The sequence below is a fragment of the Papilio xuthus genome, unplaced genomic scaffold, assembly GCF_000836235.2.
Source record: "Papilio xuthus unplaced genomic scaffold, Pxut_1.1 DF825017.1, whole genome shotgun sequence".
In the NCBI taxonomy this organism is placed as follows: domain Eukaryota; kingdom Metazoa; phylum Arthropoda; class Insecta; order Lepidoptera; family Papilionidae; genus Papilio; species Papilio xuthus.
The window spans coordinates 698,462-720,573 of NW_013533632.1; the positions used below are offsets into that span (position 1 = coordinate 698,462).

At 35.6% G+C, this 22,112-nt stretch overlaps 3 protein-coding genes across 6 annotated transcripts in view; 2 read left to right on the forward strand and 1 right to left on the reverse strand.

Annotated features, from left to right (window-relative positions):
* Positions 1 to 11,356, reverse strand: part of Neurl4 (neuralized E3 ubiquitin protein ligase 4) — a 13,123-nt gene extending 1,767 nt beyond the window's left edge. The window contains exons 1-28 of the mRNA XM_013323556.1: positions 11,175 to 11,356; positions 10,387 to 10,488; positions 9,963 to 10,076; positions 9,336 to 9,500; positions 9,031 to 9,166; positions 8,653 to 8,719; positions 8,244 to 8,376; positions 7,863 to 8,018; positions 7,412 to 7,552; positions 7,131 to 7,212; positions 6,112 to 6,253; positions 5,688 to 5,864; positions 5,264 to 5,354; positions 4,978 to 5,095; positions 4,791 to 4,899; positions 4,311 to 4,504; positions 3,803 to 3,985; positions 3,399 to 3,523; positions 2,969 to 3,081; positions 2,521 to 2,653; positions 2,072 to 2,213; positions 1,587 to 1,765; positions 1,409 to 1,496; positions 1,055 to 1,279; positions 887 to 969; positions 625 to 777; positions 361 to 546; positions 3 to 246 (exon numbers count right to left, since the gene is read on the reverse strand). Coding sequence (XP_013179010.1) covers positions 3 to 246; positions 361 to 546; positions 625 to 777; positions 887 to 969; positions 1,055 to 1,279; positions 1,409 to 1,496; positions 1,587 to 1,765; positions 2,072 to 2,213; positions 2,521 to 2,653; positions 2,969 to 3,081; positions 3,399 to 3,523; positions 3,803 to 3,985; positions 4,311 to 4,504; positions 4,791 to 4,899; positions 4,978 to 5,095; positions 5,264 to 5,354; positions 5,688 to 5,864; positions 6,112 to 6,253; positions 7,131 to 7,212; positions 7,412 to 7,552; positions 7,863 to 8,018; positions 8,244 to 8,376; positions 8,653 to 8,719; positions 9,031 to 9,166; positions 9,336 to 9,500; positions 9,963 to 10,076; positions 10,387 to 10,488; positions 11,175 to 11,327 — 3,934 coding nt within the window. The 5' untranslated portion in view covers positions 11,328 to 11,356. The remainder of the gene's footprint in view (positions 1 to 2; positions 247 to 360; positions 547 to 624; positions 778 to 886; positions 970 to 1,054; positions 1,280 to 1,408; positions 1,497 to 1,586; positions 1,766 to 2,071; positions 2,214 to 2,520; positions 2,654 to 2,968; positions 3,082 to 3,398; positions 3,524 to 3,802; positions 3,986 to 4,310; positions 4,505 to 4,790; positions 4,900 to 4,977; positions 5,096 to 5,263; positions 5,355 to 5,687; positions 5,865 to 6,111; positions 6,254 to 7,130; positions 7,213 to 7,411; positions 7,553 to 7,862; positions 8,019 to 8,243; positions 8,377 to 8,652; positions 8,720 to 9,030; positions 9,167 to 9,335; positions 9,501 to 9,962; positions 10,077 to 10,386; positions 10,489 to 11,174) is intronic.
* A 452-nt stretch (positions 11,357 to 11,808) lies between these two features.
* Positions 11,809 to 15,384, forward strand: LOC106126392 (uncharacterized). Of its 2 annotated transcripts, none has more exons than XM_013324036.1 (2): positions 11,809 to 12,064; positions 13,756 to 15,384. In XM_013324036.1, the coding sequence occupies exon 2, from the start codon at positions 13,978 to 13,980 to the stop codon at positions 15,310 to 15,312; it is 1,335 nt and encodes a 444-aa protein (XP_013179490.1). In that variant the 5' UTR covers positions 11,809 to 12,064; positions 13,756 to 13,977; the 3' UTR covers positions 15,313 to 15,384. The 2 variants fall into 2 exon arrangements, with proteins under 2 accessions (XP_013179490.1, XP_013179489.1); XM_013324035.1 differs by having other exon boundaries at positions 11,810 to 12,064; positions 13,767 to 15,384.
* A 1,372-nt stretch (positions 15,385 to 16,756) lies between these two features.
* On the forward strand, positions 16,757 to 21,663 carry LOC106126177 (keratin-associated protein 9-9-like). 3 transcript variants are annotated; one of them, XM_013323666.1, is made up of 16 exons: positions 16,757 to 16,813; positions 17,086 to 17,106; positions 17,208 to 17,246; positions 17,317 to 17,343; positions 17,538 to 17,564; positions 17,818 to 17,844; positions 18,318 to 18,344; positions 18,673 to 18,699; positions 18,835 to 18,867; positions 19,038 to 19,064; positions 19,565 to 19,591; positions 19,941 to 19,967; positions 20,454 to 20,480; positions 20,841 to 20,867; positions 21,157 to 21,183; positions 21,522 to 21,663. In XM_013323666.1, exons 1-16 carry the CDS (start codon positions 16,760 to 16,762, stop codon positions 21,630 to 21,632), a joined length of 555 nt encoding a protein of 184 aa, XP_013179120.1. In that variant the 5' UTR covers positions 16,757 to 16,759; the 3' UTR covers positions 21,633 to 21,663. The 3 variants fall into 3 exon arrangements, with proteins under 3 accessions (XP_013179120.1, XP_013179121.1, XP_013179122.1); XM_013323667.1 differs by having other exon boundaries at positions 17,220 to 17,246; XM_013323668.1 differs by lacking the exon at positions 17,208 to 17,246 and having other exon boundaries at positions 16,763 to 16,813.
* The last annotated feature ends 449 nt before the right edge of the window (positions 21,664 to 22,112 follow it).

Consider the following 22,112-nt stretch of genomic DNA (forward strand, 5'->3'; position numbering starts at 1 on the left):
GCTGCGGTGCATGGCGGGGGCGGGGGGTGGTCGCGGGGCCGCCGCGAGCTCCTCCGCGAGGCCGCCGTGGCTGTGCGCGCGCGGCTTTGGCTCGAGGGCGTCGACGCCGGCGTCGAGGTCCGTCGGCGACGCGTCGTCCGTTGGGGGCTCCGAGGCGCCGGAGCGGTCCTCGCGGGTCACCGTCGCGCTCGGCAGGTCCAGGGAGGCTCCGCTCCCGAGCGCGTACGGGTGAAGCAATATCGACACCTGGAGGCGGAAATTGATCGTTCGTCGATTACGTCGCCACGCTTGTGCCCACGCACTTCAATTGAAAAAAGTAATCAATTCTATGGTCGTGTAATATTTTTAAGAAGAAACTACCTGGCAGACTTTGCCGTAGACGTCGACGAGCGGGTAGAGGGCGTCGAGCGAGTCGGGCACGAGGCCGAGCGCGCAGAGGGGCCGGCCGTTCGCCGCCGCCACCAACCGGCCGTCGCACAGGAACTGCACGCCGACCACGGTGCGCTCGCTCACCTCCTCCAGCGCGCGCGCCGCCTCCGGCCGGAACTAATACGCGCACACGATCACATTCAAATACAACTTGCACCATTAAATATTAGGTAGGTAGGAGGTAGGTTCACTCACGTATGTGCCGTTGTCCGCGCAGAGGTCGGGCGCGAGGATCCACGCGGGCGGGTCGACGGCACCCGCCAGGTCGGGCAGCTCGTCGGGAAGATATCCGAGAGCACCCACGCCCACGCCGCCCGACCAGCTCGCGTCCACTTTGTCCACGCGGAACTGTAACCACAGGTGCTTCACTACACGACATAGCCTTCATATCAACCAAATCAACACTTGTAGGAGTCGAGCATAGACACTACGTGACGTGCGATCAGTATAAACGTACCATAAAGCTCTGGCCGCGCCTGATCGGCTGGCTGACGACCGCCAGGCCGCCCTTGTAGCCGGTCGTGCGCACCGCCACCGTGTCTGCCGAGTTTTCATTGTATAATAACACAAATTTATTAAGAGTACAAAAGTTTCACATTAAACGAAATGTAAACATTTCACTCACCGGAGCTGCAAAGCTTGACATTGCTGCCGTGCACGTTGTGGAAGGTGTAGGGGCGGGGGGTGCGGTGGGTGACGAGCGAGGGGGTCGCGGCGGGCGCGGGAGGCGCGGGGGAAAGCGCGGGCGTGCCCTCTATGCCTTCCATGCTGCCGTCCATTTCCTCGCAAGGCTTTAGCGACGTCACCTCTTGGAACGTCTCCACCTCGCGTCTCATGAACGACTCGTTTACTGCAACAAAGTAACAAACTTAAAAACAAATTAAATACGATTTTATATACCGTTTAACATTATAATGGTTTTAAAATGTCCGTTACAAAATTTAATTAAAACAAAATAGTTAGAAATTTTATGACTCACGGTGCGCAGGCAATGCATTGGGGACCATCTTGTTCATAGCTTGAATCTTGCTGACTTCGCCGTGTAACTCGATGACCGCATACACTTTCTGATAATATAAAAACACGTTCATTAGATTAGACCTGCTTTGTCTATAACGGTAGGAATGGCAAGGTAGGAAATATATAGGACGTCTTACATCGGGCACGCCTTCAAAGGCGACCTCGAGGGGCTCGTAGTTGTAGTAGACCACGACCCGGTGGTCGTCGGTCAGTTTGAGCCCGATGCGGTCTCCGGGTCTCAGCCACTCGAAGGAGGGCACCACGAGCCTCGCGTCGTGTTCGCGGCTTCCCGGTTTTGAATAAAACATGTGCTTCCCTAAAAAATAAAGTAGTGAATTAATAGGACTTAAAAGGTTTTATTTATTTTACAATTCAATTATGTAAGACTAGCCATCGCCCGCGACTCCTTCCTCGCGGATATAAAAGAAAAAAACTTTACTAGTAGCCTATGAGTTCTTCCAGACTATGTTCTACATCTGTGCCTAATTTTTGCGAGATCCGTGCAGCCATTCTGCAGATACCTTCGAACAAACGTCCATACATCTAAACATGCGCATTTATATATTAGTAAGATTGTTTTTAAAATTCATTGAGTATGTTGTAGTGTCGCGTTGCAACTGACCGTCGATGTATGCAGTGAAGTGAGGCAGGTATGTGATGGCGGGCGGGAGGCTGCGGTTGACGTGCGCGTTCAGGATGTTCACATCTGTGATGCCCACACGCAAGCCCCCCGCGAACCCGGCGCGCTGCTTTAATATCTTCACCTGTCACAAAATTCACAGCTAAGTACAGGGAACTCTAAGGGTGAGTGCTTATTTAACCACTATGAGTGTAAGACTCTTGGTAACTTTCGTGAGTTAAGGGCGTTTAGTTTAATAATTTTGAAACACCGATGATATTCAGAATCTTAACACTTTGCATGCCATTACTATTTTTTCATATGAAAGTTAACACTTCAAGCGTCGGCAGCACTGAAGTGTTAGTTATCAAAAATAATAAAATATACGTACTTTCATGATCTGATAATTCAGAAGTACATAGTTTTACATAACAATATGGGGGAATTTTTACCTCAAACATCTCTTCAAGTGCCAGATGTGAGGAGCTGAAGACAATAGCAGCAGCAGGGTCAGGCAGGAACCTCGTCGCTATCGAATATTCCTTGGTCACGCGCGCATTATCGCCACAGTATTCAGAAAATGTGCTGTTAATACAAAAACATTTTAAAAATTAGAACATTAAGATTAAAGATTTAAAAATTGTAAATAATATAATTTACAAGACACACAGGATGTATCTAAAGTGATGGATTAAATATATTTGAAGTTTGCGGGCTACAAAAAGTCCAAACTTCAAGCTTATTTGGAATGGTAAAAACAAATGTGTGCAAAAACTTCTGTAATTTTACTAAAAAATATATAATTAGATTTTCAACGCATCTGAGGTGTCAAAGTTACCAATAATTGTTGACATTTGAATATCACTTAAGTAACACCCTGTATAAAATTATTTTAGATACCAGTAAGGCTGTGGGGGTGCGGCAGGTTGTTGAGTCATGTCCAACAGTGAGTTGTCAGATGCAGTACCGGGGTTGTAGTTAAACGTACGCGCTTCATTCTGCAATATCGTCACCTGGATAACATTAATTTTATTAACGTCAAAATGCAATAAAAAACAATATTATTACGATAAGTGATACGAATTAGCTGTTTACTTTTCATTAGCAATTTATATATGTTAAATTAGCTATTCGTCTTTGCAAAAATTAAATAAACTTATGGAAACTTGAAGGATAAAATGTTTTTTATTCCTTCCTAATAACAATCCTAAGTTTTCAATGCTGTAATGGCTATATTTTTATCAGAATAAGATGGTTAAAAAATATTTTCGTTAAGTATTAATAGTGAAAACTCATTATATGAAAATGATTTAAAGACAGACAGACTGACCTGCGTGCACTGGCCGTAGAGATCGACGACTGCGTAGATATTGAGATGAGGCACATGCCACGCCTGGCCCATATCCATGCCGTCCAAGTAGTAGTGCAAACTGCGGTCCGCATGCCACATCATACCTGACAAATATACAAATTTATTATTCAAACATTGACACTAAAATGATCCTAAGTGGAAGATAATCCATTGGCAAAGTAAAGAAATGGATAAAGAGACAAATATGTCAAGAGATGATAGAATGGGTCGTATTATGGTATCCCAGTTATAACCCATTGGTCGAAATTCGAATCCAGGATATTTTTTATTTCTGTTTTAAAAATAGCTTCATGGACATCTTCTCCATGTTAATTTAAATAGTTTAATGTATGCAATTTAATTTAAATGTCATGAACACTCACCGACTCTACTACCAACAGACAACGTGTCTAGATCCAGTCTGTATCCGCTGCGCACGCATTCACCATCTTTCATGACCGCAGCACCGCTCAGTACGTACGTATCCCCCGTCAGGTCAGTTGCAGTGCCCGCCAGCGCACCTCCAGCACCACTCTCCAGGTCCTCGGGCCGAATTCCAGTCACACCTAAACAAAGGCAGAAGATGAAATAAAACATCAACAACATATCTATACATCATCTCATCATTTAAGCTTAACTATCGTAGGTTTCTGAGACAAAATATCCTATATAAAACATATTGATATCTCTCTTTTGTCAAATGTAATGAGAGGGATGACGATATGTTTTTATACAGAGATTTGTGTCTCAGAAACCTACTAACTTTTACATTAGTTTGAAGATATTCCTAATTCGATCTAGCTATCTAGTACCCTATTCAAAATTAATTCAAAACTAGAGGGCGCTGTATCAAATATGGGAAAAATATGATTAATTATGTATAATAGTTACCCATTTCTATGCTGCCTATCCAGCAATCGACCATAGCGTCGATACGTAGCTCAAACATATCACATTCACGCAGCGGTCGCGAACTGAACAGCACCGCGTCGTTGAACTCCGAGTAGACAGCAGCGCGTGATGCTGTCAGCCGGGACCGTGACAACACCGCATTGCGACCATGCACCAGATGGAAACACATCTCCCTAACAAAGACATACACACAAATACATTAATAAAAATCTACAAAATATAAAACTCAAGTAATTCATACAAATTTCATTTGAATTTTGGTACTGCATAGTGTATTTCAGACTAATCGTGGGTTTCTGAGCCGAGCAGAATCGTTGTTTAAAACATACTGTTGTCTCTATTTTGATGATGATATAATATGTTTATACAAAGCTTTTGGTTTCGGAAACCATTTTTAAGTTGGTAAAATTTGTTAGACAGCACATTTATTTATGTTATTAATTTACTTAAGTAACTTACGGAAAAGAGGTGATAATAGATTCAGTGGAGAGCGGTGATTCAGGCGAGTATAAAGGCGGGTCAACTCGGCCCTCCACAATGCTTACTTGACCCGCGCGTCCGTACAGATCTGCGGAATAAACCAAATTAAATTGACATCTTATAAAACAAAGAATAACTTTTACAGCTTATTTGGATTTTTACTCACCGATAATACCGTAGATTGGATCAGGTACATTGTAGGCAGCGGGGCCCTGGTCTTCACCATTGATGTAAAAGTGCAGCACGCCCAGGCTGGTCCGCATCAGGCCGATTGTATCTCCTTCCTGCAATTTTACCAACGGTAGAGCCAACAGCTTCCCTTTTTACAAATTACTACAGTAAAAATCTAAAAATAAACAGTATATAGAATATATGGTCACATAAGAGCTGATGATTTGCTAGTTTGAAGTCTAGTCTATGAAACTATCAATATAACATTGGTAAAGTTTTACCACCAGCCTGTTGAGATTCCTGGTGTACTGCGAGCTGATGATGACGCCGTCGCGGATCACGTCCTCGCCAACCAAGGCCCACGTGCCACTTCTGTCAACATAGCTCCACTTACAAATCGGAGAATGAAACTATTATAGTTGCTATTAAAATGCATCACTATAATAAATAAGTCTGTCTAGATCACTCACAGTACGTTTTTAATTGGTCAGTAAGAGTTAACTAAGTGGGGCAGTTAAAGTCTTAACAATATCTTTGTTATTCCACTATCGTGATCTTTATATGAAAGAGAGTGTCTTTGTCTTTTTCTCTCTCTGGTTCATAAAAGTGTATCGTCAGTCGAACCCAACAGTAAAACACAAAATGGTTTAATATACAGAGATTTTTTCAAAGAGAATGAAAGAGATGAGGATATGTATGACTCACTTGGCGTTGCTCAATTTGTATGGGAACTGTATTTCATTTGCTGTATGCTGCGTGACTCCGATCTCAATGCTCCCAGCCCACTTTGGTACGATCACATCGACTCTAACTTGGAACAACTCATCACTCCTCAGGGGTCGGTTTGTCATTACGAGCCCTTCATTGAAGAATTCCATAGCGCTGTACATAAACATTACATTATATAATAAAAAAATTCTGCAATAATACGATATAATTCTTATATATTTTAAATTGCATTACATATACAGGGCTGTTGTTGATGAAAACTAAATATATTTTTTTATTTTTGTATATAAGGTACTTAGATTTTAACTAAATTGGTTGATTTTTTTTTAATATTTATTTACAACAGCTGCCATGCATAGTATATACAAATACATATAAGTATATAAAAATGGATACTCACTTAGGCCTATAAGCAGTCTTACCATTGTTAATAATAACAACATTCGAAGCACGCATCGTATGAAATAAATGACTGTCATCTTCTATTTCATTCATATCTGCATCTATATCTGCATCCATGTCCATCTCAGGTGCCAGCTCGTCTGTACAATAATATAAATATTAATTATATTAAAAAGTATGGAATGACTGTGTGAAAGAGGATATGCGTAAGAAGGGGGGTAGATATCACGGCTGATAGAGATGTATGGAGTAGTACATATTGTGCTGACCCTCAATAGGGATAAAGGCACGTTGGTGATGATAATAAATGGAAATGTTTGAATGTATGTTTCTTAGAAGATATCTCCAAAACAACTACTAGACCTCACTGAATTAGATGTAGAACATAGTGTGGAAGAATAAATAGGCTATTTTTTTTAATTCCACGCGGATGAAGTCGCAGGCTACAGCTAGTACTATAACATATACAGGTGCATATACTAGCTGCAGTCCTCGACTCCGTCCGAATTGAAAGATAGATAGTAGCCGATTTTCAGAGGTACTGAATATGTATATAAAACTTCATAAAAATCGGTCAAGTCGGTTTGGAGGAGTATGGTAACTAACATTGTGAATTGAATTTTATAGGTAAGAATATAAAGAAGAGAGATTTTTATTTTTGTATATAACAAATAAAGTCAAACAAACATGAACCATGTCAAAAATTCTTTTGATTTTAGAAAGTTATATTGTCCACTCACTTACATAGGCTATATTTTTAAAATAAAATTTACAAGTAAACAAATCTTATATCTTTATATATATAATTCTTCTGTGAGTGTGTATGTCACTGAACTTCTCTCAAACGACTGGACCGATTTTGATGAAAATTTTTGTGTGTGTTCAAGGGGATCTGGAAATGGTTTAGATTCACAATTTTCATCAAATATTAACTTCATATTAATTTATTCAAATTAAAGACGTGTAGACAGGACAACGTCTGTCGGGTCCACTAGTAATATATATAGTTATACATACTTAGGCCGGCTAACACCGATACGCTGGGCAGCGGCGATATTTCATGGAGGTTACTATCATCGTATGCATCCACTATAGAGACCTGCATAAACAAAAAACATATAACAAATAATAAACTAATAAATAAAATACGTTTTTCTTGACATCAGGGGCAAACAAAAATATCGTGTGGTGGAACACGGTTATGTGGGGTTTTACCCACCAAAACCCACTTGATGGCTGTCATCTAGTACAATAATTGTGTATTGAGCTGATGATGATGATAGATGAGCTAAAAGTACCTTGGAAGTCATGCCGTAGAGATCAACAACACCCCAGACGGGCGCGGCCACGTCTCTTGCTGCCACGCCCTGGTCCACGCCGTTGATGAAGTAGTGGAGGCTACCGCACGACTTCCTCATCATGCCCACCATATCTCCCTCCTAGTAACAAAGTTATCACAATCATCATACATTAAAGTTCCTCTATTTTTATCATATGTTACAATTTTCAATAAAAACATACAAAAATTGTTGACACAGAAATTTGTTTACTTTTGCAATTTGTTTGAGTTAAGTGCCATATGTATTAGCCATTTACATCCATACCTTTTGTCTCTTTATAAAGGATTTCATAATAAATTTATTGGATGCATTTGTCTATTAGCACCCACTTGCTTTAATAAAATATTATTCAGTATGTTTTAAGTTTTAAATACCTTATATATAATACTATAATGACCTGGATACATACCTTTAATTCATCAAGATTCATAGACCCATACTCGGTGCATGTGCCCTGACCATTGATGAGCACTTTGGAGCCAGAGAGCATAACTGTGCCGGATTCCATATTAGTCATAGTTGACGGGAACTGGATCGTAGCTGGATTGTGATTCGTAACGCCAACCTATAATTTAGCGTAAACGGAGTTGAAGACGGTGTCGGGCGACAGCTAGTTTCTTATAAAATAAAATGAATGCTTGTATGTTTATTACGGATACCTAAACTAATATTGCTTGCATTATAATTTTCTATTTAAAACATTAAAATCAGGTACTACGAGGGCTATGTATTAGGTAGTATGTACTACATTTGTGTGGTGTGTGTGTATAAGGGTGTTGGGGTGGATTACCTCAATGCTGCCGCTCCACTTGTGCACAATGCGCTCGATTCGTATCTCAAAAAGTTCATCATCGCGCAACGGTCGTGATGTCATTACCACCGCATCATTATAATCGTCCATCGGCCGAGCGCGCTCCGCCGTCCTATATACAGTATCATGTACATATGGGTACATATAAAAATTTGAATCACATAGAGAATTTTAAATACATATTGTCATAGACAACAATATATTCTCTGCGGGGGTTTGGGAGTCCCCACAATCTCCGTGTCAAGCCTCCAATGGCATGGCATATCTAACTGTGCTGTTGGGTCATCACATCGTCTCACTCAACTTCCCTCCTCCATCAATTTACTCTCATAAAATTTATACAAGTAATACAATAGAATTTATTAACATAACATTATAAACAAATCACCTATTGTAATGTGAGAGACGAACCAGTACCCCGCATCTAGGATGAAATCTCAGACAGTCTTGATTATCTGAAATTAGAAATACATCAACTGAACCTGCCTTTATTATGACATTTTGCAGAATAATAAGATCCAGAACATTTCATACTGAAACTGAAACAAGGAATGAACTGATTTTGAAATCAGTTCATTCCTGTAGGCTTATGAACACAATGGAACTTATTTATAAACAAAAAATCTAAATTATATTAACAACACAACTCATGTACCCATGGTAACCCAAAGGTGAAGGCAGAGATAACGAATTTGCATTTAGCGCGTTCCTAACTCTCCTAATATTAAACTAACATATAAAGCATTGTGTAAGGACTATGACTTACAGTAGGCACAAGGGGATTCCACACAATTGTAAACATATTCATCGCGACTACTCTTCGGGAATGTGTTAACAGTTGGTTCATAGCTAACAACCTCCATGAGTGACACTGGCCCGTCATGACGCACTGCTTCATTTGGCTAAAACATACAAAAATAACATATAATAAAGTTTTTCTACAATTGAGTATGCTATTAATCTGTTTCATATACTACACTAATAACATTATTTGACAATCAATAAAAGACATGATTATACACAATTCATCTCCTAAATTTTACAATATGATTTGTTAAATATTATACTTACAGATTCTGCATTTGCTATCGCAGGTCTAGGTGTAGTGGGTGATTGCGGAACCAGAGTGATTTGAACGCATTGTCCATATAAATCAATCACCGCGTATAAAAGTGGGGGCATATCCATCGCAGCTACACCAAGACATCTTCCATTGATGAAAAATAGTAACTCAGCCTACAAAAGTGTAATACATATCGTTTTATTACTTATACTCTACTATGTTTATTTCTTACTACCCACGACTCCGTCCGCACGGAATAAAAAAACAACTTAATGAGTAACCTATGTGTTCTTCAAGACTATGTTCTACATTTTTGCCAATTTTCATCAAGATCCTTTGAGCTGTTCCGGAGATACTTTCAAGCAAACATCCATCCATCCATCCATCTAAACATTCGCATTTATAACATTACTTAGTAAGATGCATATCATTGAAATGTCATTTGACACACACAATACAATGAGATTAAAGACATGTAGAAAAAGATATAACTGTTATATATCAGATATTATTTTGACTGTTTAATGAGAAGCAAATTGAAATCCTTGACCATATTCACCATATTCACTAAGGGTTGGCTGAAGGCCCTCAGTAAGGACATATTTGACAACATAAACTTATTAAAAAAGACTTACTCGACTAGTTCTCATGACACCCACACAGTCCCCTTCCTGCAGTGTGTCAAGCTCTGGACCATATGATGGTAAATGTGTTACACCATCTCTCACAACTGAACTGCCTGATAGAATCTAGAAAAAAAAAATTTACAAATAATACAATGTTGCCAATCCAAATTGTATAATATAGATAGCTGCTATATACAGCCATATATAACCATGAAAGAAAATATAGAATGTTTATTGTATACGTAATTCTTTTACAAACCAGTGTTTTAACATAGTTTCTTTGTGAGTTCACTTTCATGCATAAAACTTGCTGTGGCGCAGACTATGTTGATGTTATTAAAAATGGTAAAATAATGAATTGACTAATATTTTTTTTAATAATACTTTCATATATGGATATGTTTGAACTAAACAATACTTGTTTATAACTCACCCATGCAGTATTTCTCAATTTGGTTGCTGTTGCAGGTAAGTCCATATACTCTGGATTTTGGGTTGTAACACCAATTTCGAGGCTTCCATTCCAAACATTAACCTAAGCAGATTATTTACATAATTAAAGTTTCATGTTTGATTTTTTGTTAACATAGATTTAATAATCGAAAAATCAGTGAGCAACGGGTCACATCCGCGAGATAATACCAGTACCATTCATCCTGATGAAGGGCCCCCGATGGGCTCGAAACTAGTCGGTGCCGCCACCGGACGAATTTACGTGAGTGTTTAGCCGTGTTTATATATCAGTTTAGTATGTCTCACGAAAGTTTGAATAATCTAAAAAATGGCTTTAATAATCATAGAAATAAATAAATTAATACACTTTTTTTAGTAATAAATATTTGCAAAGACTACAAATTTTCAATTATGTATCTAGGCATAATATGTAGCAATACAAAAATATAGGAACAGTTAACCCAATATCTATCAATATCCAATTATAATATAGCATACATACAGATAAAAACTTAAGTATTAAGTACCTACATTATATGTAGACAATACAAAGAAACCATTCAGGCTTTAAAAACTACAGAGTTAAAATGTAAAAAACCTGATTATCAGCTTCTGACAAGCAATTTTTAACAACATTAAAAGTAAACAATAAAAATTCATATTATATTGAAGATGAGGAGAATTATTGCTATTCTAGTTACATAATACTGCATTTAATAAAATTAATGCAAAGTGGTACTTGACTACTTTGAGGGCTAGGATACCAACCTTGCGATCGATGCAAACCTCGAACATGGCATCGTCTTTTAGGGGCTGGTCGCTTAGAACCAGGCCGTGATTGAACTCGACAAAGTTCCTTACTGCCGTATAATTATTGTGAAGAAGGGTGACCCTGTCTCCACATCTCCTGTGGAAGCGCATCGTGACCTTTCCTCAGATTTTTCTTTTAATATTTTTCTTATATTATGTAAATCTTAAGTCTTGAATTACGTGACAATGTTGACGCCATAATTTCTATTTTTATTTTAAACTCCCAATGATAATAAAAAGATTAATTAGTTTATTAAAAAGATACCGCCGGTATTACTTTTTTAAATTTTAACCCCACTCTCCCACTTTTGTATTGACTAATAGCACAGATTAAAAAAAAATTCTGAGTGGCAGACAGACTATCAAATCATTTACATGTAAATGTTTCTACTTTGGTATAGATTTTACGTTTTACAATACGATTTAGTTTTTTTAAGTAATAAGATAATGAAGGGCTAAAAAGTAAAAAATAAAATGAACATTTATTTAGTTATCAAATAGTTTTTTTGGAATCTTCTTAGAAAAACAAAAAGCTTGTCTATGTATGTCTACTCTATGAAACTTATATAAGAAATTGATGATTCATCGCAAATGCAAGTGTGTGCTGCTATGTGCTTTATTTGTCGTACTGTCAATGATGTCTAATGTTTATTTTTGTGTATTAATACAGTTTTATATTGATTATCTTCCAATATTTAACGCAAATAACAGTTCTAATCATAATATGGTCCAAAAATCTCCTTCGGCCATTAGTAAAAGATATCATCAAGGGTGCCTGCCTAACTTGCTTGGAAGTAGTGTAAAATAGACTGCAGTTTTGCGTCTTATCCTCCACCCCATATTAACTGGTATGTAGAACTTTTATCTATTACACTGTGCCAAAGTATAATCCGCAGTTGCTATTACTGCTGCACAAAAAGTCCTTTCGATCGATAATACCGCGACCACACCCATAAAGTTGAAATAAATCGATAATTCATCTGATTTGTGTGTGTGGGTGTGGAGACCAATTTTTTGTCCACTTCCCTTAGGAAGTGTGAAAAGGGAAAATGGACTTGGCAGATGAAGGTAGAATAAGCTCTTCTATAAAGAGTTTGCATGTGCATTTAAAGTAGGCAATGTAAAGGGTGGGCAAATTTCAAGTTAGGAAGTAGATTGGCTGTAAATCGATAAAATACTTAGGATTGAGCTGTTATCTTTTGATATTTATTTAGTAACAAATTTGGGAAATTTAAAACATATGATGCTTCATGCTTGAATAAATAATTTTAATTGTGAAAATGTAGTATCAAAAAGGTCAAAATTTTACTCCATCGCTACGTAAAATTCGAGCAGCTTACAATAGACCAAAAAATAACTCATAGGGGCCATAGTAATGGCAAATAGCTGTTGTACAGCGACATGTTGAGAATCAATCTGCAACATTAATTCATCAACAATTGGGCATAACTGAAGGCTCTTTGCACAACATTTTGCATAAAGAACTGCATCTTCGCACATATAAAGTTCAACTGGTTCAAGAATTAAAGCTGACCGACCATTATTTGCTCGGAAAATAACTAATTAAAGTAAATTGGCCCTTTGAAACACTAAATGAAAACCACTTGACTAAATTATCAACAAAATCATCTTAAGTGTTGATGCCCATTTTCAATCGAGCGGTTATGTACACAAACAAAATTGTTGCATTTGAGGCTCTCAAAATCAACTAACAGTCCTCGGAAAACTATTACATCCGAAGAGAGTGACCATATGGTGCGGTTTGTGGTCAGGTGGCATTACAGGCATTTTCAAAAATGAAGAAGCTATTCTGCAAAATATGGTTTAACACTTTGTTGAAGGAGCGGACATCTGCTGATATGCTACATCTGGATATTTGTCCGATATTTTATTCTTTCATAAATTCCCATATTTCTACTTTACATTGTTATCTATAAAACTGAATTAGTCAAAAAAGTTTGTTTTTAAGCCAATTTACTTCCAAACGTAAAATTTCCTCACCCTTTAAATGATAGTTTTTATAATAAAATTTCCTTTTTCATGCAGCGATAATGTGGGCATATAATAAATAAATACAGAGACTATAAAGTAATTGTGCGTGAAACAATATTTTATAAGTTATTAAAAAAAAAATCATTTTGTGACTTTGTCCGCGTGGACTTAAAAAATAAAACTTGTGAGTGACTTGTGTGCTATTTCATACAATAATCTAACACAATATTGTACAAAAGACACTAAAAAGTCATTTTTATTTAACTCCTGCTCTTTATTATTTACCGTCTTCTCTAACTGCAGAATTGGATTACTGTGCCACTTCTTTTAATATATATTGTTGTTTCTGTTTTGTCAAAGAGATTGATAGGGATGACAATATGTATTGAGTATACGAAAATAGTTGTACTTTGTATTTGAGAAGAATTTTTAGTAGTAGTGTAATAGTAATTATTATTAGTACTTTTGAACTCTTATAAAATTCGGATTATAAGTATATTTAATATATTAGTTGTATGTTAGTCGTAGACATATTAATATGAAATAGATGCTTTAAAGGATCACTTCCTGGAAGGAGAGGGATCGCGTTGCGAACATAAGTCGCGCCATCGCCCAAGCTGATTCAGATGTTTGACGACGCGAGAGTTATGTAATCAACTCGCAGGCTATTTACGAAGCGGCCCATTATCATCACTCGTAAGCGACGATTTAAACTTGCAACAAGTGCGTATAAAGTTATTGTTTATAGTTAAGTAAATAAATCGAAAAAATGTTGTGGAATGTGTACTGGGAGTTGGGCCCGGAAGACACGACGATGGAGCCCCGCAGCGCGAAGCCTTGCGCAGTGGTGAGGCCGAGCTGCTTTAATATACCCCAAGGCTCGTGGTTTAATGAGGTGGAAGATCCGGCACCTGTGTCTTGTATGGTCCCGGCCACCTTTACAGGCCCTAGGACCTTTAAAGTCTCGAGAACCGAAGGAGGCGTAGTGTCTATTGTAGAGACAAGGCACCTTCGATTCACATTTTCATACAACGCGCGCGGAGGAAGTAAAATACACATACGCAGGATAATTAACGAGTACACAGTTCGTGAACAGGTACTGTCTCCATACACCGATATTATGTCTATCATGAAACGAAAATTGAAAATTAGAGGTTCTGCTAAACTATTTCAAAAACGACTTAACGATATGGGTTACTTTTGGTATATGACAAATAGAACACCAGCGACAACCATTCTTTTGGAGTGCACAGGGTTGAGACGTTGCCGCCAGACATATATTCAAGCAATAAAAAAATACCGCGCAAAAGGTCGGCCCATTATTTATTTGAGCAAATATTTTGACTATAAGTCACAACGAGGCCGTGTTCGTTGTAACACGTTTACTCTGACCGCCCACTCTGCTACTGGGCCTGCACCGCATTCTATTGATATGTACGAAATTGAAAACAATGAAAACGCGGAAGAAGAAAAATTTATGATATGTAAAAAATGGATTCGCCAGAAGGTAATTCCGAACATTCCGCCGAATGCAGTGATCGTATTGGTAAACTTACCATCCCAGAATAGACCGTTATATCCTGACCTAAAGGACAGTGCATCTAAACTGCAAATGCAATCCTGGCTTCTATTGAATAGAAAACCGATAAAATTGTATTGGTACAAATCCCAACTGCCCGAGATAATCAGGGTGTCCTCGATATATGCTATCGACGATCTGTTCAAGAGCCGTACGGGGAGAGATCACCCTGTGCTGCGTTTTCCGCCGCAACATTACGACTTGGATATAACGCACCTCTTTTGGTGTGATGTTTTTTTCAATCTCAATCCGAGACCTCTCTCTATTAGAAGGCAATTGCGAAATGCAATTGAGAGACACCTCGTTAAAATGACTGTGAGCAAATTGAATTTATTGCAGAGTCAGTTAGCTGGTACAGAAAACGAATATCAGAACAGAGATAGCGCTATCGACAGGATGACGGATAATTACCAGCTGTCCTGCGATTTGGGTTGTTATTCGCTGAACTTGAATCTACTTAACCTGGATACACGCTATCTGTCCGTTTTGCCCGCATTAAGAGATAGGTTAATCGGACACAATTAATATGCATCAATCTTTGGATTCTAAAAAAATATCGATAACTTCAATGACGATTTTATTATAATCATTACATTTTAAATTATATTGAAATAAATGAAAAAAAATATATGTATATTGAAATATGAACTCTGATAAATTGTAATGAAATATATATATATATATATAAATTGTGTTAAAATAAAAAATAAACATATGTATATTGAAATAAATGAAAAAAGATTATTTTGAAATTAGAAATCTGATAAATTGTAATGAAATATATAAAAAAAAAATTAAATTGAAAAAAATATGTATATTGTAATAAATGAAAAAAGATTCATTTGAAATTAGAACTCTGATAAATTGTAAGGAAATATATATATATATATATATATATATATATATATAAATTGTGTTAAAATAAAAAAAAAACAAGTATATTGAAATAAATGAAAAAAGATTATTTTGAAATTAGAACTCTGATAAATTGTAAAGAAATATATAAAAAAAATTGTGTTAAAATAAAAATAAACATATGTATATTGAAATAAATGAAAAAAAGATTATTTTGAAATTAGAACTCTGGTAAATTGTAAAGAAATATATAAAAAAAAATTGTGTTAAAATAAAAAAAAAAACAAGTATATTGAAATAAATGAAAAAAGATTATTTTGAAATTAGAAATCTGATAAATTGTAATGAAATATATAAAAAAAATAAATTAAATTGAAAAAAAAATGTATATTGTAATAAATGAAAAAAGATTCATTTGAAATTAGAACTCTGATAAATTGTAAGGAAATAAATTAAAAAAAAATTGTGTTAAAAAAAATAAACATATGTATATTGAAATAAATGAAAAAAAGATTATTTTGAAATTAGAACTCTGGTAAATTGTAAGGAAATATATAGAAAAAATTGTGTTAAAATAAAAAAAAAACAAGTATATTGAAATAAATGAAAAAAGATTATTTTGAAATTAGAACTCTGGTAAATTGTAAAGAAATATATAAAAAAAAATTGTGTTAAAATAAAAAAAAACAAAAGTATATTGAAATAAATGAAAAAAGATTATTTTGAAATTAGAACTCTGATAAATTGTAAGGAAATATATAAAAAAAAAATTGTGTTAAAATAAAAATAAACATATGTATATTGAAATAAATGAAAAAAGATTATATTGAAATTAGAAATCTGATAAATTAGTATCCAAAATAATGTTAATCATTACTCGCTATTATGTATAAATATAATTAAACTTGTAATCGCAATATGTGCTTTTATTTTTCTTACCTATTAAAATTATACATGTAAATTTAAACTTCAATGAAATCCTTTCTAAATCATCATCTCAATCAAGTATTTTATCAATTACAGTGTCTTTATTGATTTTCGAATTGTGTGGAACTAACTTTCTAATTATCTATAATGTCTGAATGATTTCCTTATCTATTTTACTGCAGTGTACAGAATGTATTCATACCAACGTTACTTGCCTATATTAATTATTTCTATGACTACAATGGTAAAGTACATTTTGCACTTTCACTAAATTATTTTGAATCAGGAATTTGATAATTTTTGCTCATTTTACTCTTAATATAGGTCCATCTTAACTAGACTTACATCTAACGGTTTAGCTAAACTCACTCAGAATTAAAGTTATCCTTGTCAGTAGTGATGTTCCTCTTCATAACATGTCCATATCATACATAATCTAGGTTTTGCTGTTAACAGGAAATTGTTTATAGAAGCGTTTCTCAAAATTTTTTTTTTTTAAGATAAAATATTTTTCAGACATATATCCTAACCCAAGAGGTAATGTTAAATTTTAACTTAATTTTCTTTATCTTAATGCTATAAATATAAATTATATTAGTGTCACATTTTATGACAATTTTATACTGAACCGATTTTAGTTTTATGTACAGAACGTACAAGAGGACTGTTTTGCGGAGGTTAGATATATTTATCTCAAGTTGTATGTTCAAATTAGGCTTTTAATAATAATCTAAAATACATTTTCAGTGCAACGGAAGTGCTTGCGTGGCTAATGTAAGATTTTCAATACTATTTAGGTCCATTTTATGTATTTAAATAGGAACTACGAACACGCCTGGCATGCAGATTCGTCGTTAAGTGAAACTGAAAAGCATCATGAGAGCGATATATGGATTACCTAATTTAAGTAATTGGCATTGGCTGCTGTGGGCTGCAGACTTAAATAACATTTAAATTATGATTGACAGTGTACTGGGAATAATACTCGTGCTAAAGTGAGTTACTCGTATATTGAATAAAATTATACTTTTATTAAAAATGAAGATTGAATAAATCTTACTAATATTATAAATGCGAATGATTATATGGATGGATGGATGTTTGCTTGAAGGAATCTCTGGAGCCGTTGCACGGATCCCGTTGAAATTACTACTTTTTAGTTTTTTTTAATACTGCGCAGATGGAGTCGCGGGCGACAGCTAGTCTTAAATAATTACTATAGTTAACGAATTATTTTAAATAATCTAGGCGTCAGGTTTCGAATCTGTAGCATGGGTAAGTATTGAATCTTATGATACTCCTTCTAAATTCAAAAATATGTGTGAAGTAAACCCAGTACGGGCCAGCGTGGTTGACTATGTCCTTGACATCCCTAACTTAGGGTAGGCTCCTAGCCAATAAGCGGTGTCAAATAATGAACTGATGATGACGATACTTACTAATATTATAAATGTTAATGTTTGGACGGATGGATGTTTGTTAGAAGGTTTGGTATATCAAGAACGGCTGCATGGATAATTAAGCTTCTAATTATTTTTTTTTGTTAAATTCAGCGCGGACCGAGTCGCGGACTACAGCTAGTATGTTATGAATGCGAATGGATGGATGTTTGGTATAGATATAGAACGTAGACACATGAGATATATTTCATCTATTTTTTAATACTGCGCAAACGAAGTCGCGGGCAAAAGCTAATATATTATTACAAATATACAAACAGGTAACTGATCTTTGATTGTTTTTTGCAGTCATCTAATCCAGGGTCCGTTTCGCAGGTATTTGTATTTTGTGTAATAAGTAATAATATATGGAAATATGGACGTTGTCTTAGAAGACTTATGTATTAGTGTTGAATTTATGTAGAGTTAAATCTGACCTGCCCGAAGCAAAGTGACCTAATTTTTGCTAGCAGCCAGGCTCTGTATTGCGCAAGCGAAAATAGAAGCGAACTCTGTCTGCCATTATTGATTTTATGTGGCTCTTGTGTCCTTCATATTGCCATCCCTGTCGCTCTCAGTAACATAAAATAGAGACAACGATACAAGCAGCACAAGATACAATGTCCCACAATGCTTATATTTTGAATGATAATATGTTTTTCAGTGTTTTGGAATATTTTGCAAGTCCGGGGTAAGAATAAATTTTCGTTTGTCTTGCAACACAAAACCTTCAATTTATATGAAATTCAGTTGAAAAAGGTTAAACTTATTCAGTGTATAATTTTTACCACTGTTTCGATCCAAATGTTCTTTTATTCATTTTCAGTGCGACGGTGTCGGAACAGCTTGCACTTCATCGGTACATTTTCTAATACTAATTTACTTACTACGATTTTGTTCGTCTGGATTTTATACTTAAAAAAAACTTGCACCTCTCATTTTGGACCTTACAGAGCTCTAAGACTATTTTTAATTGATGCAACATATTGTGTGTCATTTTTCGTGTTAATATATTTAACTCTTTAACAGTGCTTTGGACAAATATGCAGAAATGCTGTAAGAATGATTTTTAATCTTACTACATCTTACTTAATATTATAAATGCAGAAGTAACTTTATCTCGCTTTTACACCCAAACTACTGAGCCGATTTAAATGAAACACATGTAGTCTAGAGCCCGAGAAAGGACATAGGCTTTTTCACGCAAAAAAGGGTTGTAAGGGGTTGATAGTAGGGATGGAAATTTGCATTAGAAGTATCGTTATCGTTGCAGTTATAAGCTTGAATTCCTTTTTAGGCTATTAATTTGTTATTAATAAATATGATAAAGTTAATTTAAAATATTATTTGAGTCTTATAAGTTTAGGTACAGATTGAATGTGAATTTAGCCAGTTTATATCTTGTTTACTATATAAATACAGTATGGTCCTCTTTTGCTGATCGTACCATATCCTTGGTTACGTATGCGCATTTTTTGCCTTACTTTTTTGTTGTTTACGAGTACGAAAAAGGTATGTTACATATTCATCGAATAAACGATTGTATTGATTTGCAGTGTTTTGGTGTAAAATGCGTATCAAATGTAAGTGTTTATTTGTCAACTATATATACATTATGTACAACATAAGTGAAGCAATTCAATATAAACTTTGTGAAAAACATCATCAGCTTATCAGTTCTCTGCTTTACATAGGCTTTCTAAAGCATACGGTCATCTACATCCAAGGATTTCCTGCCGTCTCAACAAAGTTATTGTTCAATGGAAGTTCCTTACGCTTTTGATCCTCATAGCATCTATTCCAGGAGTTCCCTCACGTCACCTAGGCACCTGGCAATGCTGGCTCGACAGATGTGCCCGGCGAATATAAATCTCTGCTAATGTTTCTAGGAAACAATCACGATTGCTTATTTATATTAATAATTATTTGTAGTGCACGGGAGAAGGCTGTGAAACAGTAGTGAGTACATTTATAATAGGCTAAATTAGAAACACATTGAAATAAGGTAGGTTTCAAAGCCAGTTTTGGTAATTTCATAAGTCCACAGTTATTGGTCTCGATTCTTTTATTTTATATACAAAATAATTTGGCAAAGTCCTACATTTTAACAACGAAGGAACTAGCACAAGAGCTTTGCCAGCCGATGATCAAAGCTTGATCTAAAGAGGTGGCAGGTAGTCACTTTTTTATTCCAAAGCGAATGCTTATTAACAAGGGAGTGGGAAAAACTGAAAAGTAGTTTTTGAGTTATCTTTGTAAAGAGATGTATGTAAGTAGTTTATACGTCTAAGTAGTTTATACGTCTATTTTAAATCTTTCGGTCCCCTCAGCTGCCCCTGAAGTAAGCGATCTATACTAAAGCATCAGTAGACTAGATAAAAATTCTACCAACAAGATTGTTTTTTAATTGTTTACTACTTTATTATGTTATTATAATATTTTCAGTGTCGTGGACGAGAATGCACCTCAACGGTATACTATTACTTTTGTTTAAAACGCTTTTGTCTGTAATTACGTTTCCACTGTCGAAACACTTGTGTAGACACATTTAATCCTTCTAAACAGATGTAATATTATTAGTGTTGGCACGCTTAAGACAAAGGTATAGAAATTAACAGATAGAAACTTTTTCATTGGTCCTTTGAATTTAGATGCTTCCACTGTAATTATCGAATTTCGACAAATGGACAACGTAATATAGCAGTTAAATATTAGATAGATAAACGAACTCGATTTATATAGCTAAGTCCTTGGAAGAGGGCGTCAAGTTCGCTGCCATTTTGCTCTTGGCCTCAACGTTTGTCATAAGTAATACCAATTATCTTATTTCAGTGTCATTCGGACAATTGTATTGCATATGTAAGTACTTATTTTCATTAAATTACTACAATGTTTTTACAACAGCTGATACTGCTGCTAAGACACGCTCGACCTTTGCAACATCAAAACCACACAGAACACGGGCGTCAGGTAAAGATGTTCATAGGTTTCGTCTGATGAGTGTAGTCAAGTCAATTCTAGTACGCTTCCCCTTCCGACTTTTGTAAATGTAATAAGGGAAGGCTTAGCCGATTAGATTTAGATTTAAACTTCAGTTGGCCGGTCGCTAATTTGTTATTTTGTTTCATAAAAATTAAATATTTTACAGTGTAAAGGTCCGAATTGTACTGCAACAGTAAGTATATACAATAAAGACAGAACTCACGTCCGTAACATAGAACGGTAGGCAATCACCACAATTTGCCATTTGAAGCTGTCTTGCCACACACGTCTACTATTAAAGCTAATAAGCAAATGTTAGGTACCTTCATATAGGAAATATGAAAAATTATGTCCTTAAAATAACAAAACTAAAGGCCACCATACAACTTTTTAAATCGTGCACGTTCGCCAGTTAATTATTGTCGAATCGAGAGAACGTAAATATTTTATTGTAGAAAGTATTAGGGAAGGTCCAATACTAGGCTGACATAAGCTGATAATGATGATTCATCATATTTTGATTTATTTCAGTGCCTTGGACACAAATGTTCTTCTTTTAGAGACATATCGAGAGACCCAGGAGATGTTACGATAGCTCCAAGTGAATCAGAAAATCGACAGGAGGCCATATTGATCCATTAAATATTCTATTTAAATTTAACACGTTCATTGCCGCCGGTATACGAGTGATGTCGTAATAATTGTAGCATAGAACGTGTTATTTTTTTCAAGAAATACAATAAAGTTTTATGTAACATGTGATTATTATAACGATGTTGTGAACTGTTCGAATGACACATCTGATTGACCCCTGCCCTTCGATGTCCTGTCGCGACATATTTATACTACCAATGAGTCTGTATTGCGTTGTCTGTATAAGACGTTATCACTCTCTCAGTTGAAACTTAAACAATATGTTTTTTGCACATTCAATGAGACGAATATGACGTGATACGTATTATTTATAATTATCATTTTTAAAACAAGTACTTCAACAGTGGAAAAACACAATTACCCTATTACTTATTTTAGATATGACCGTCGCTGAGTTCTGGAACGGCGATATACACTTCAATTAATAAAATCTTTTTTTTTGTAGCATACGCAATAAAAAAAAGTGTT

Coding starts and splice junctions, on each gene's coding strand:
- LOC106126392 (XM_013324036.1), top strand. CDS start 13,978: ATGTTGTGGAATGTGTACTGGGAGTTGGGCCCGGAAGACACGACGATG.
- LOC106126177 (XM_013323666.1), top strand. CDS start 16,760: ATGTATTCATACCAACGTTACTTGCCTATATTAATTATTTCTATGACT. Junction 17,565..17,817: donor GGAATAATACTCGTGCTAAA/GTGAGTTACTCG, acceptor TAAATAATCTAG/GCGTCAGGTTTCGAATCTGT. Junction 20,481..20,840: donor GACGAGAATGCACCTCAACG/GTATACTATTAC, acceptor ATCTTATTTCAG/TGTCATTCGGACAATTGTAT.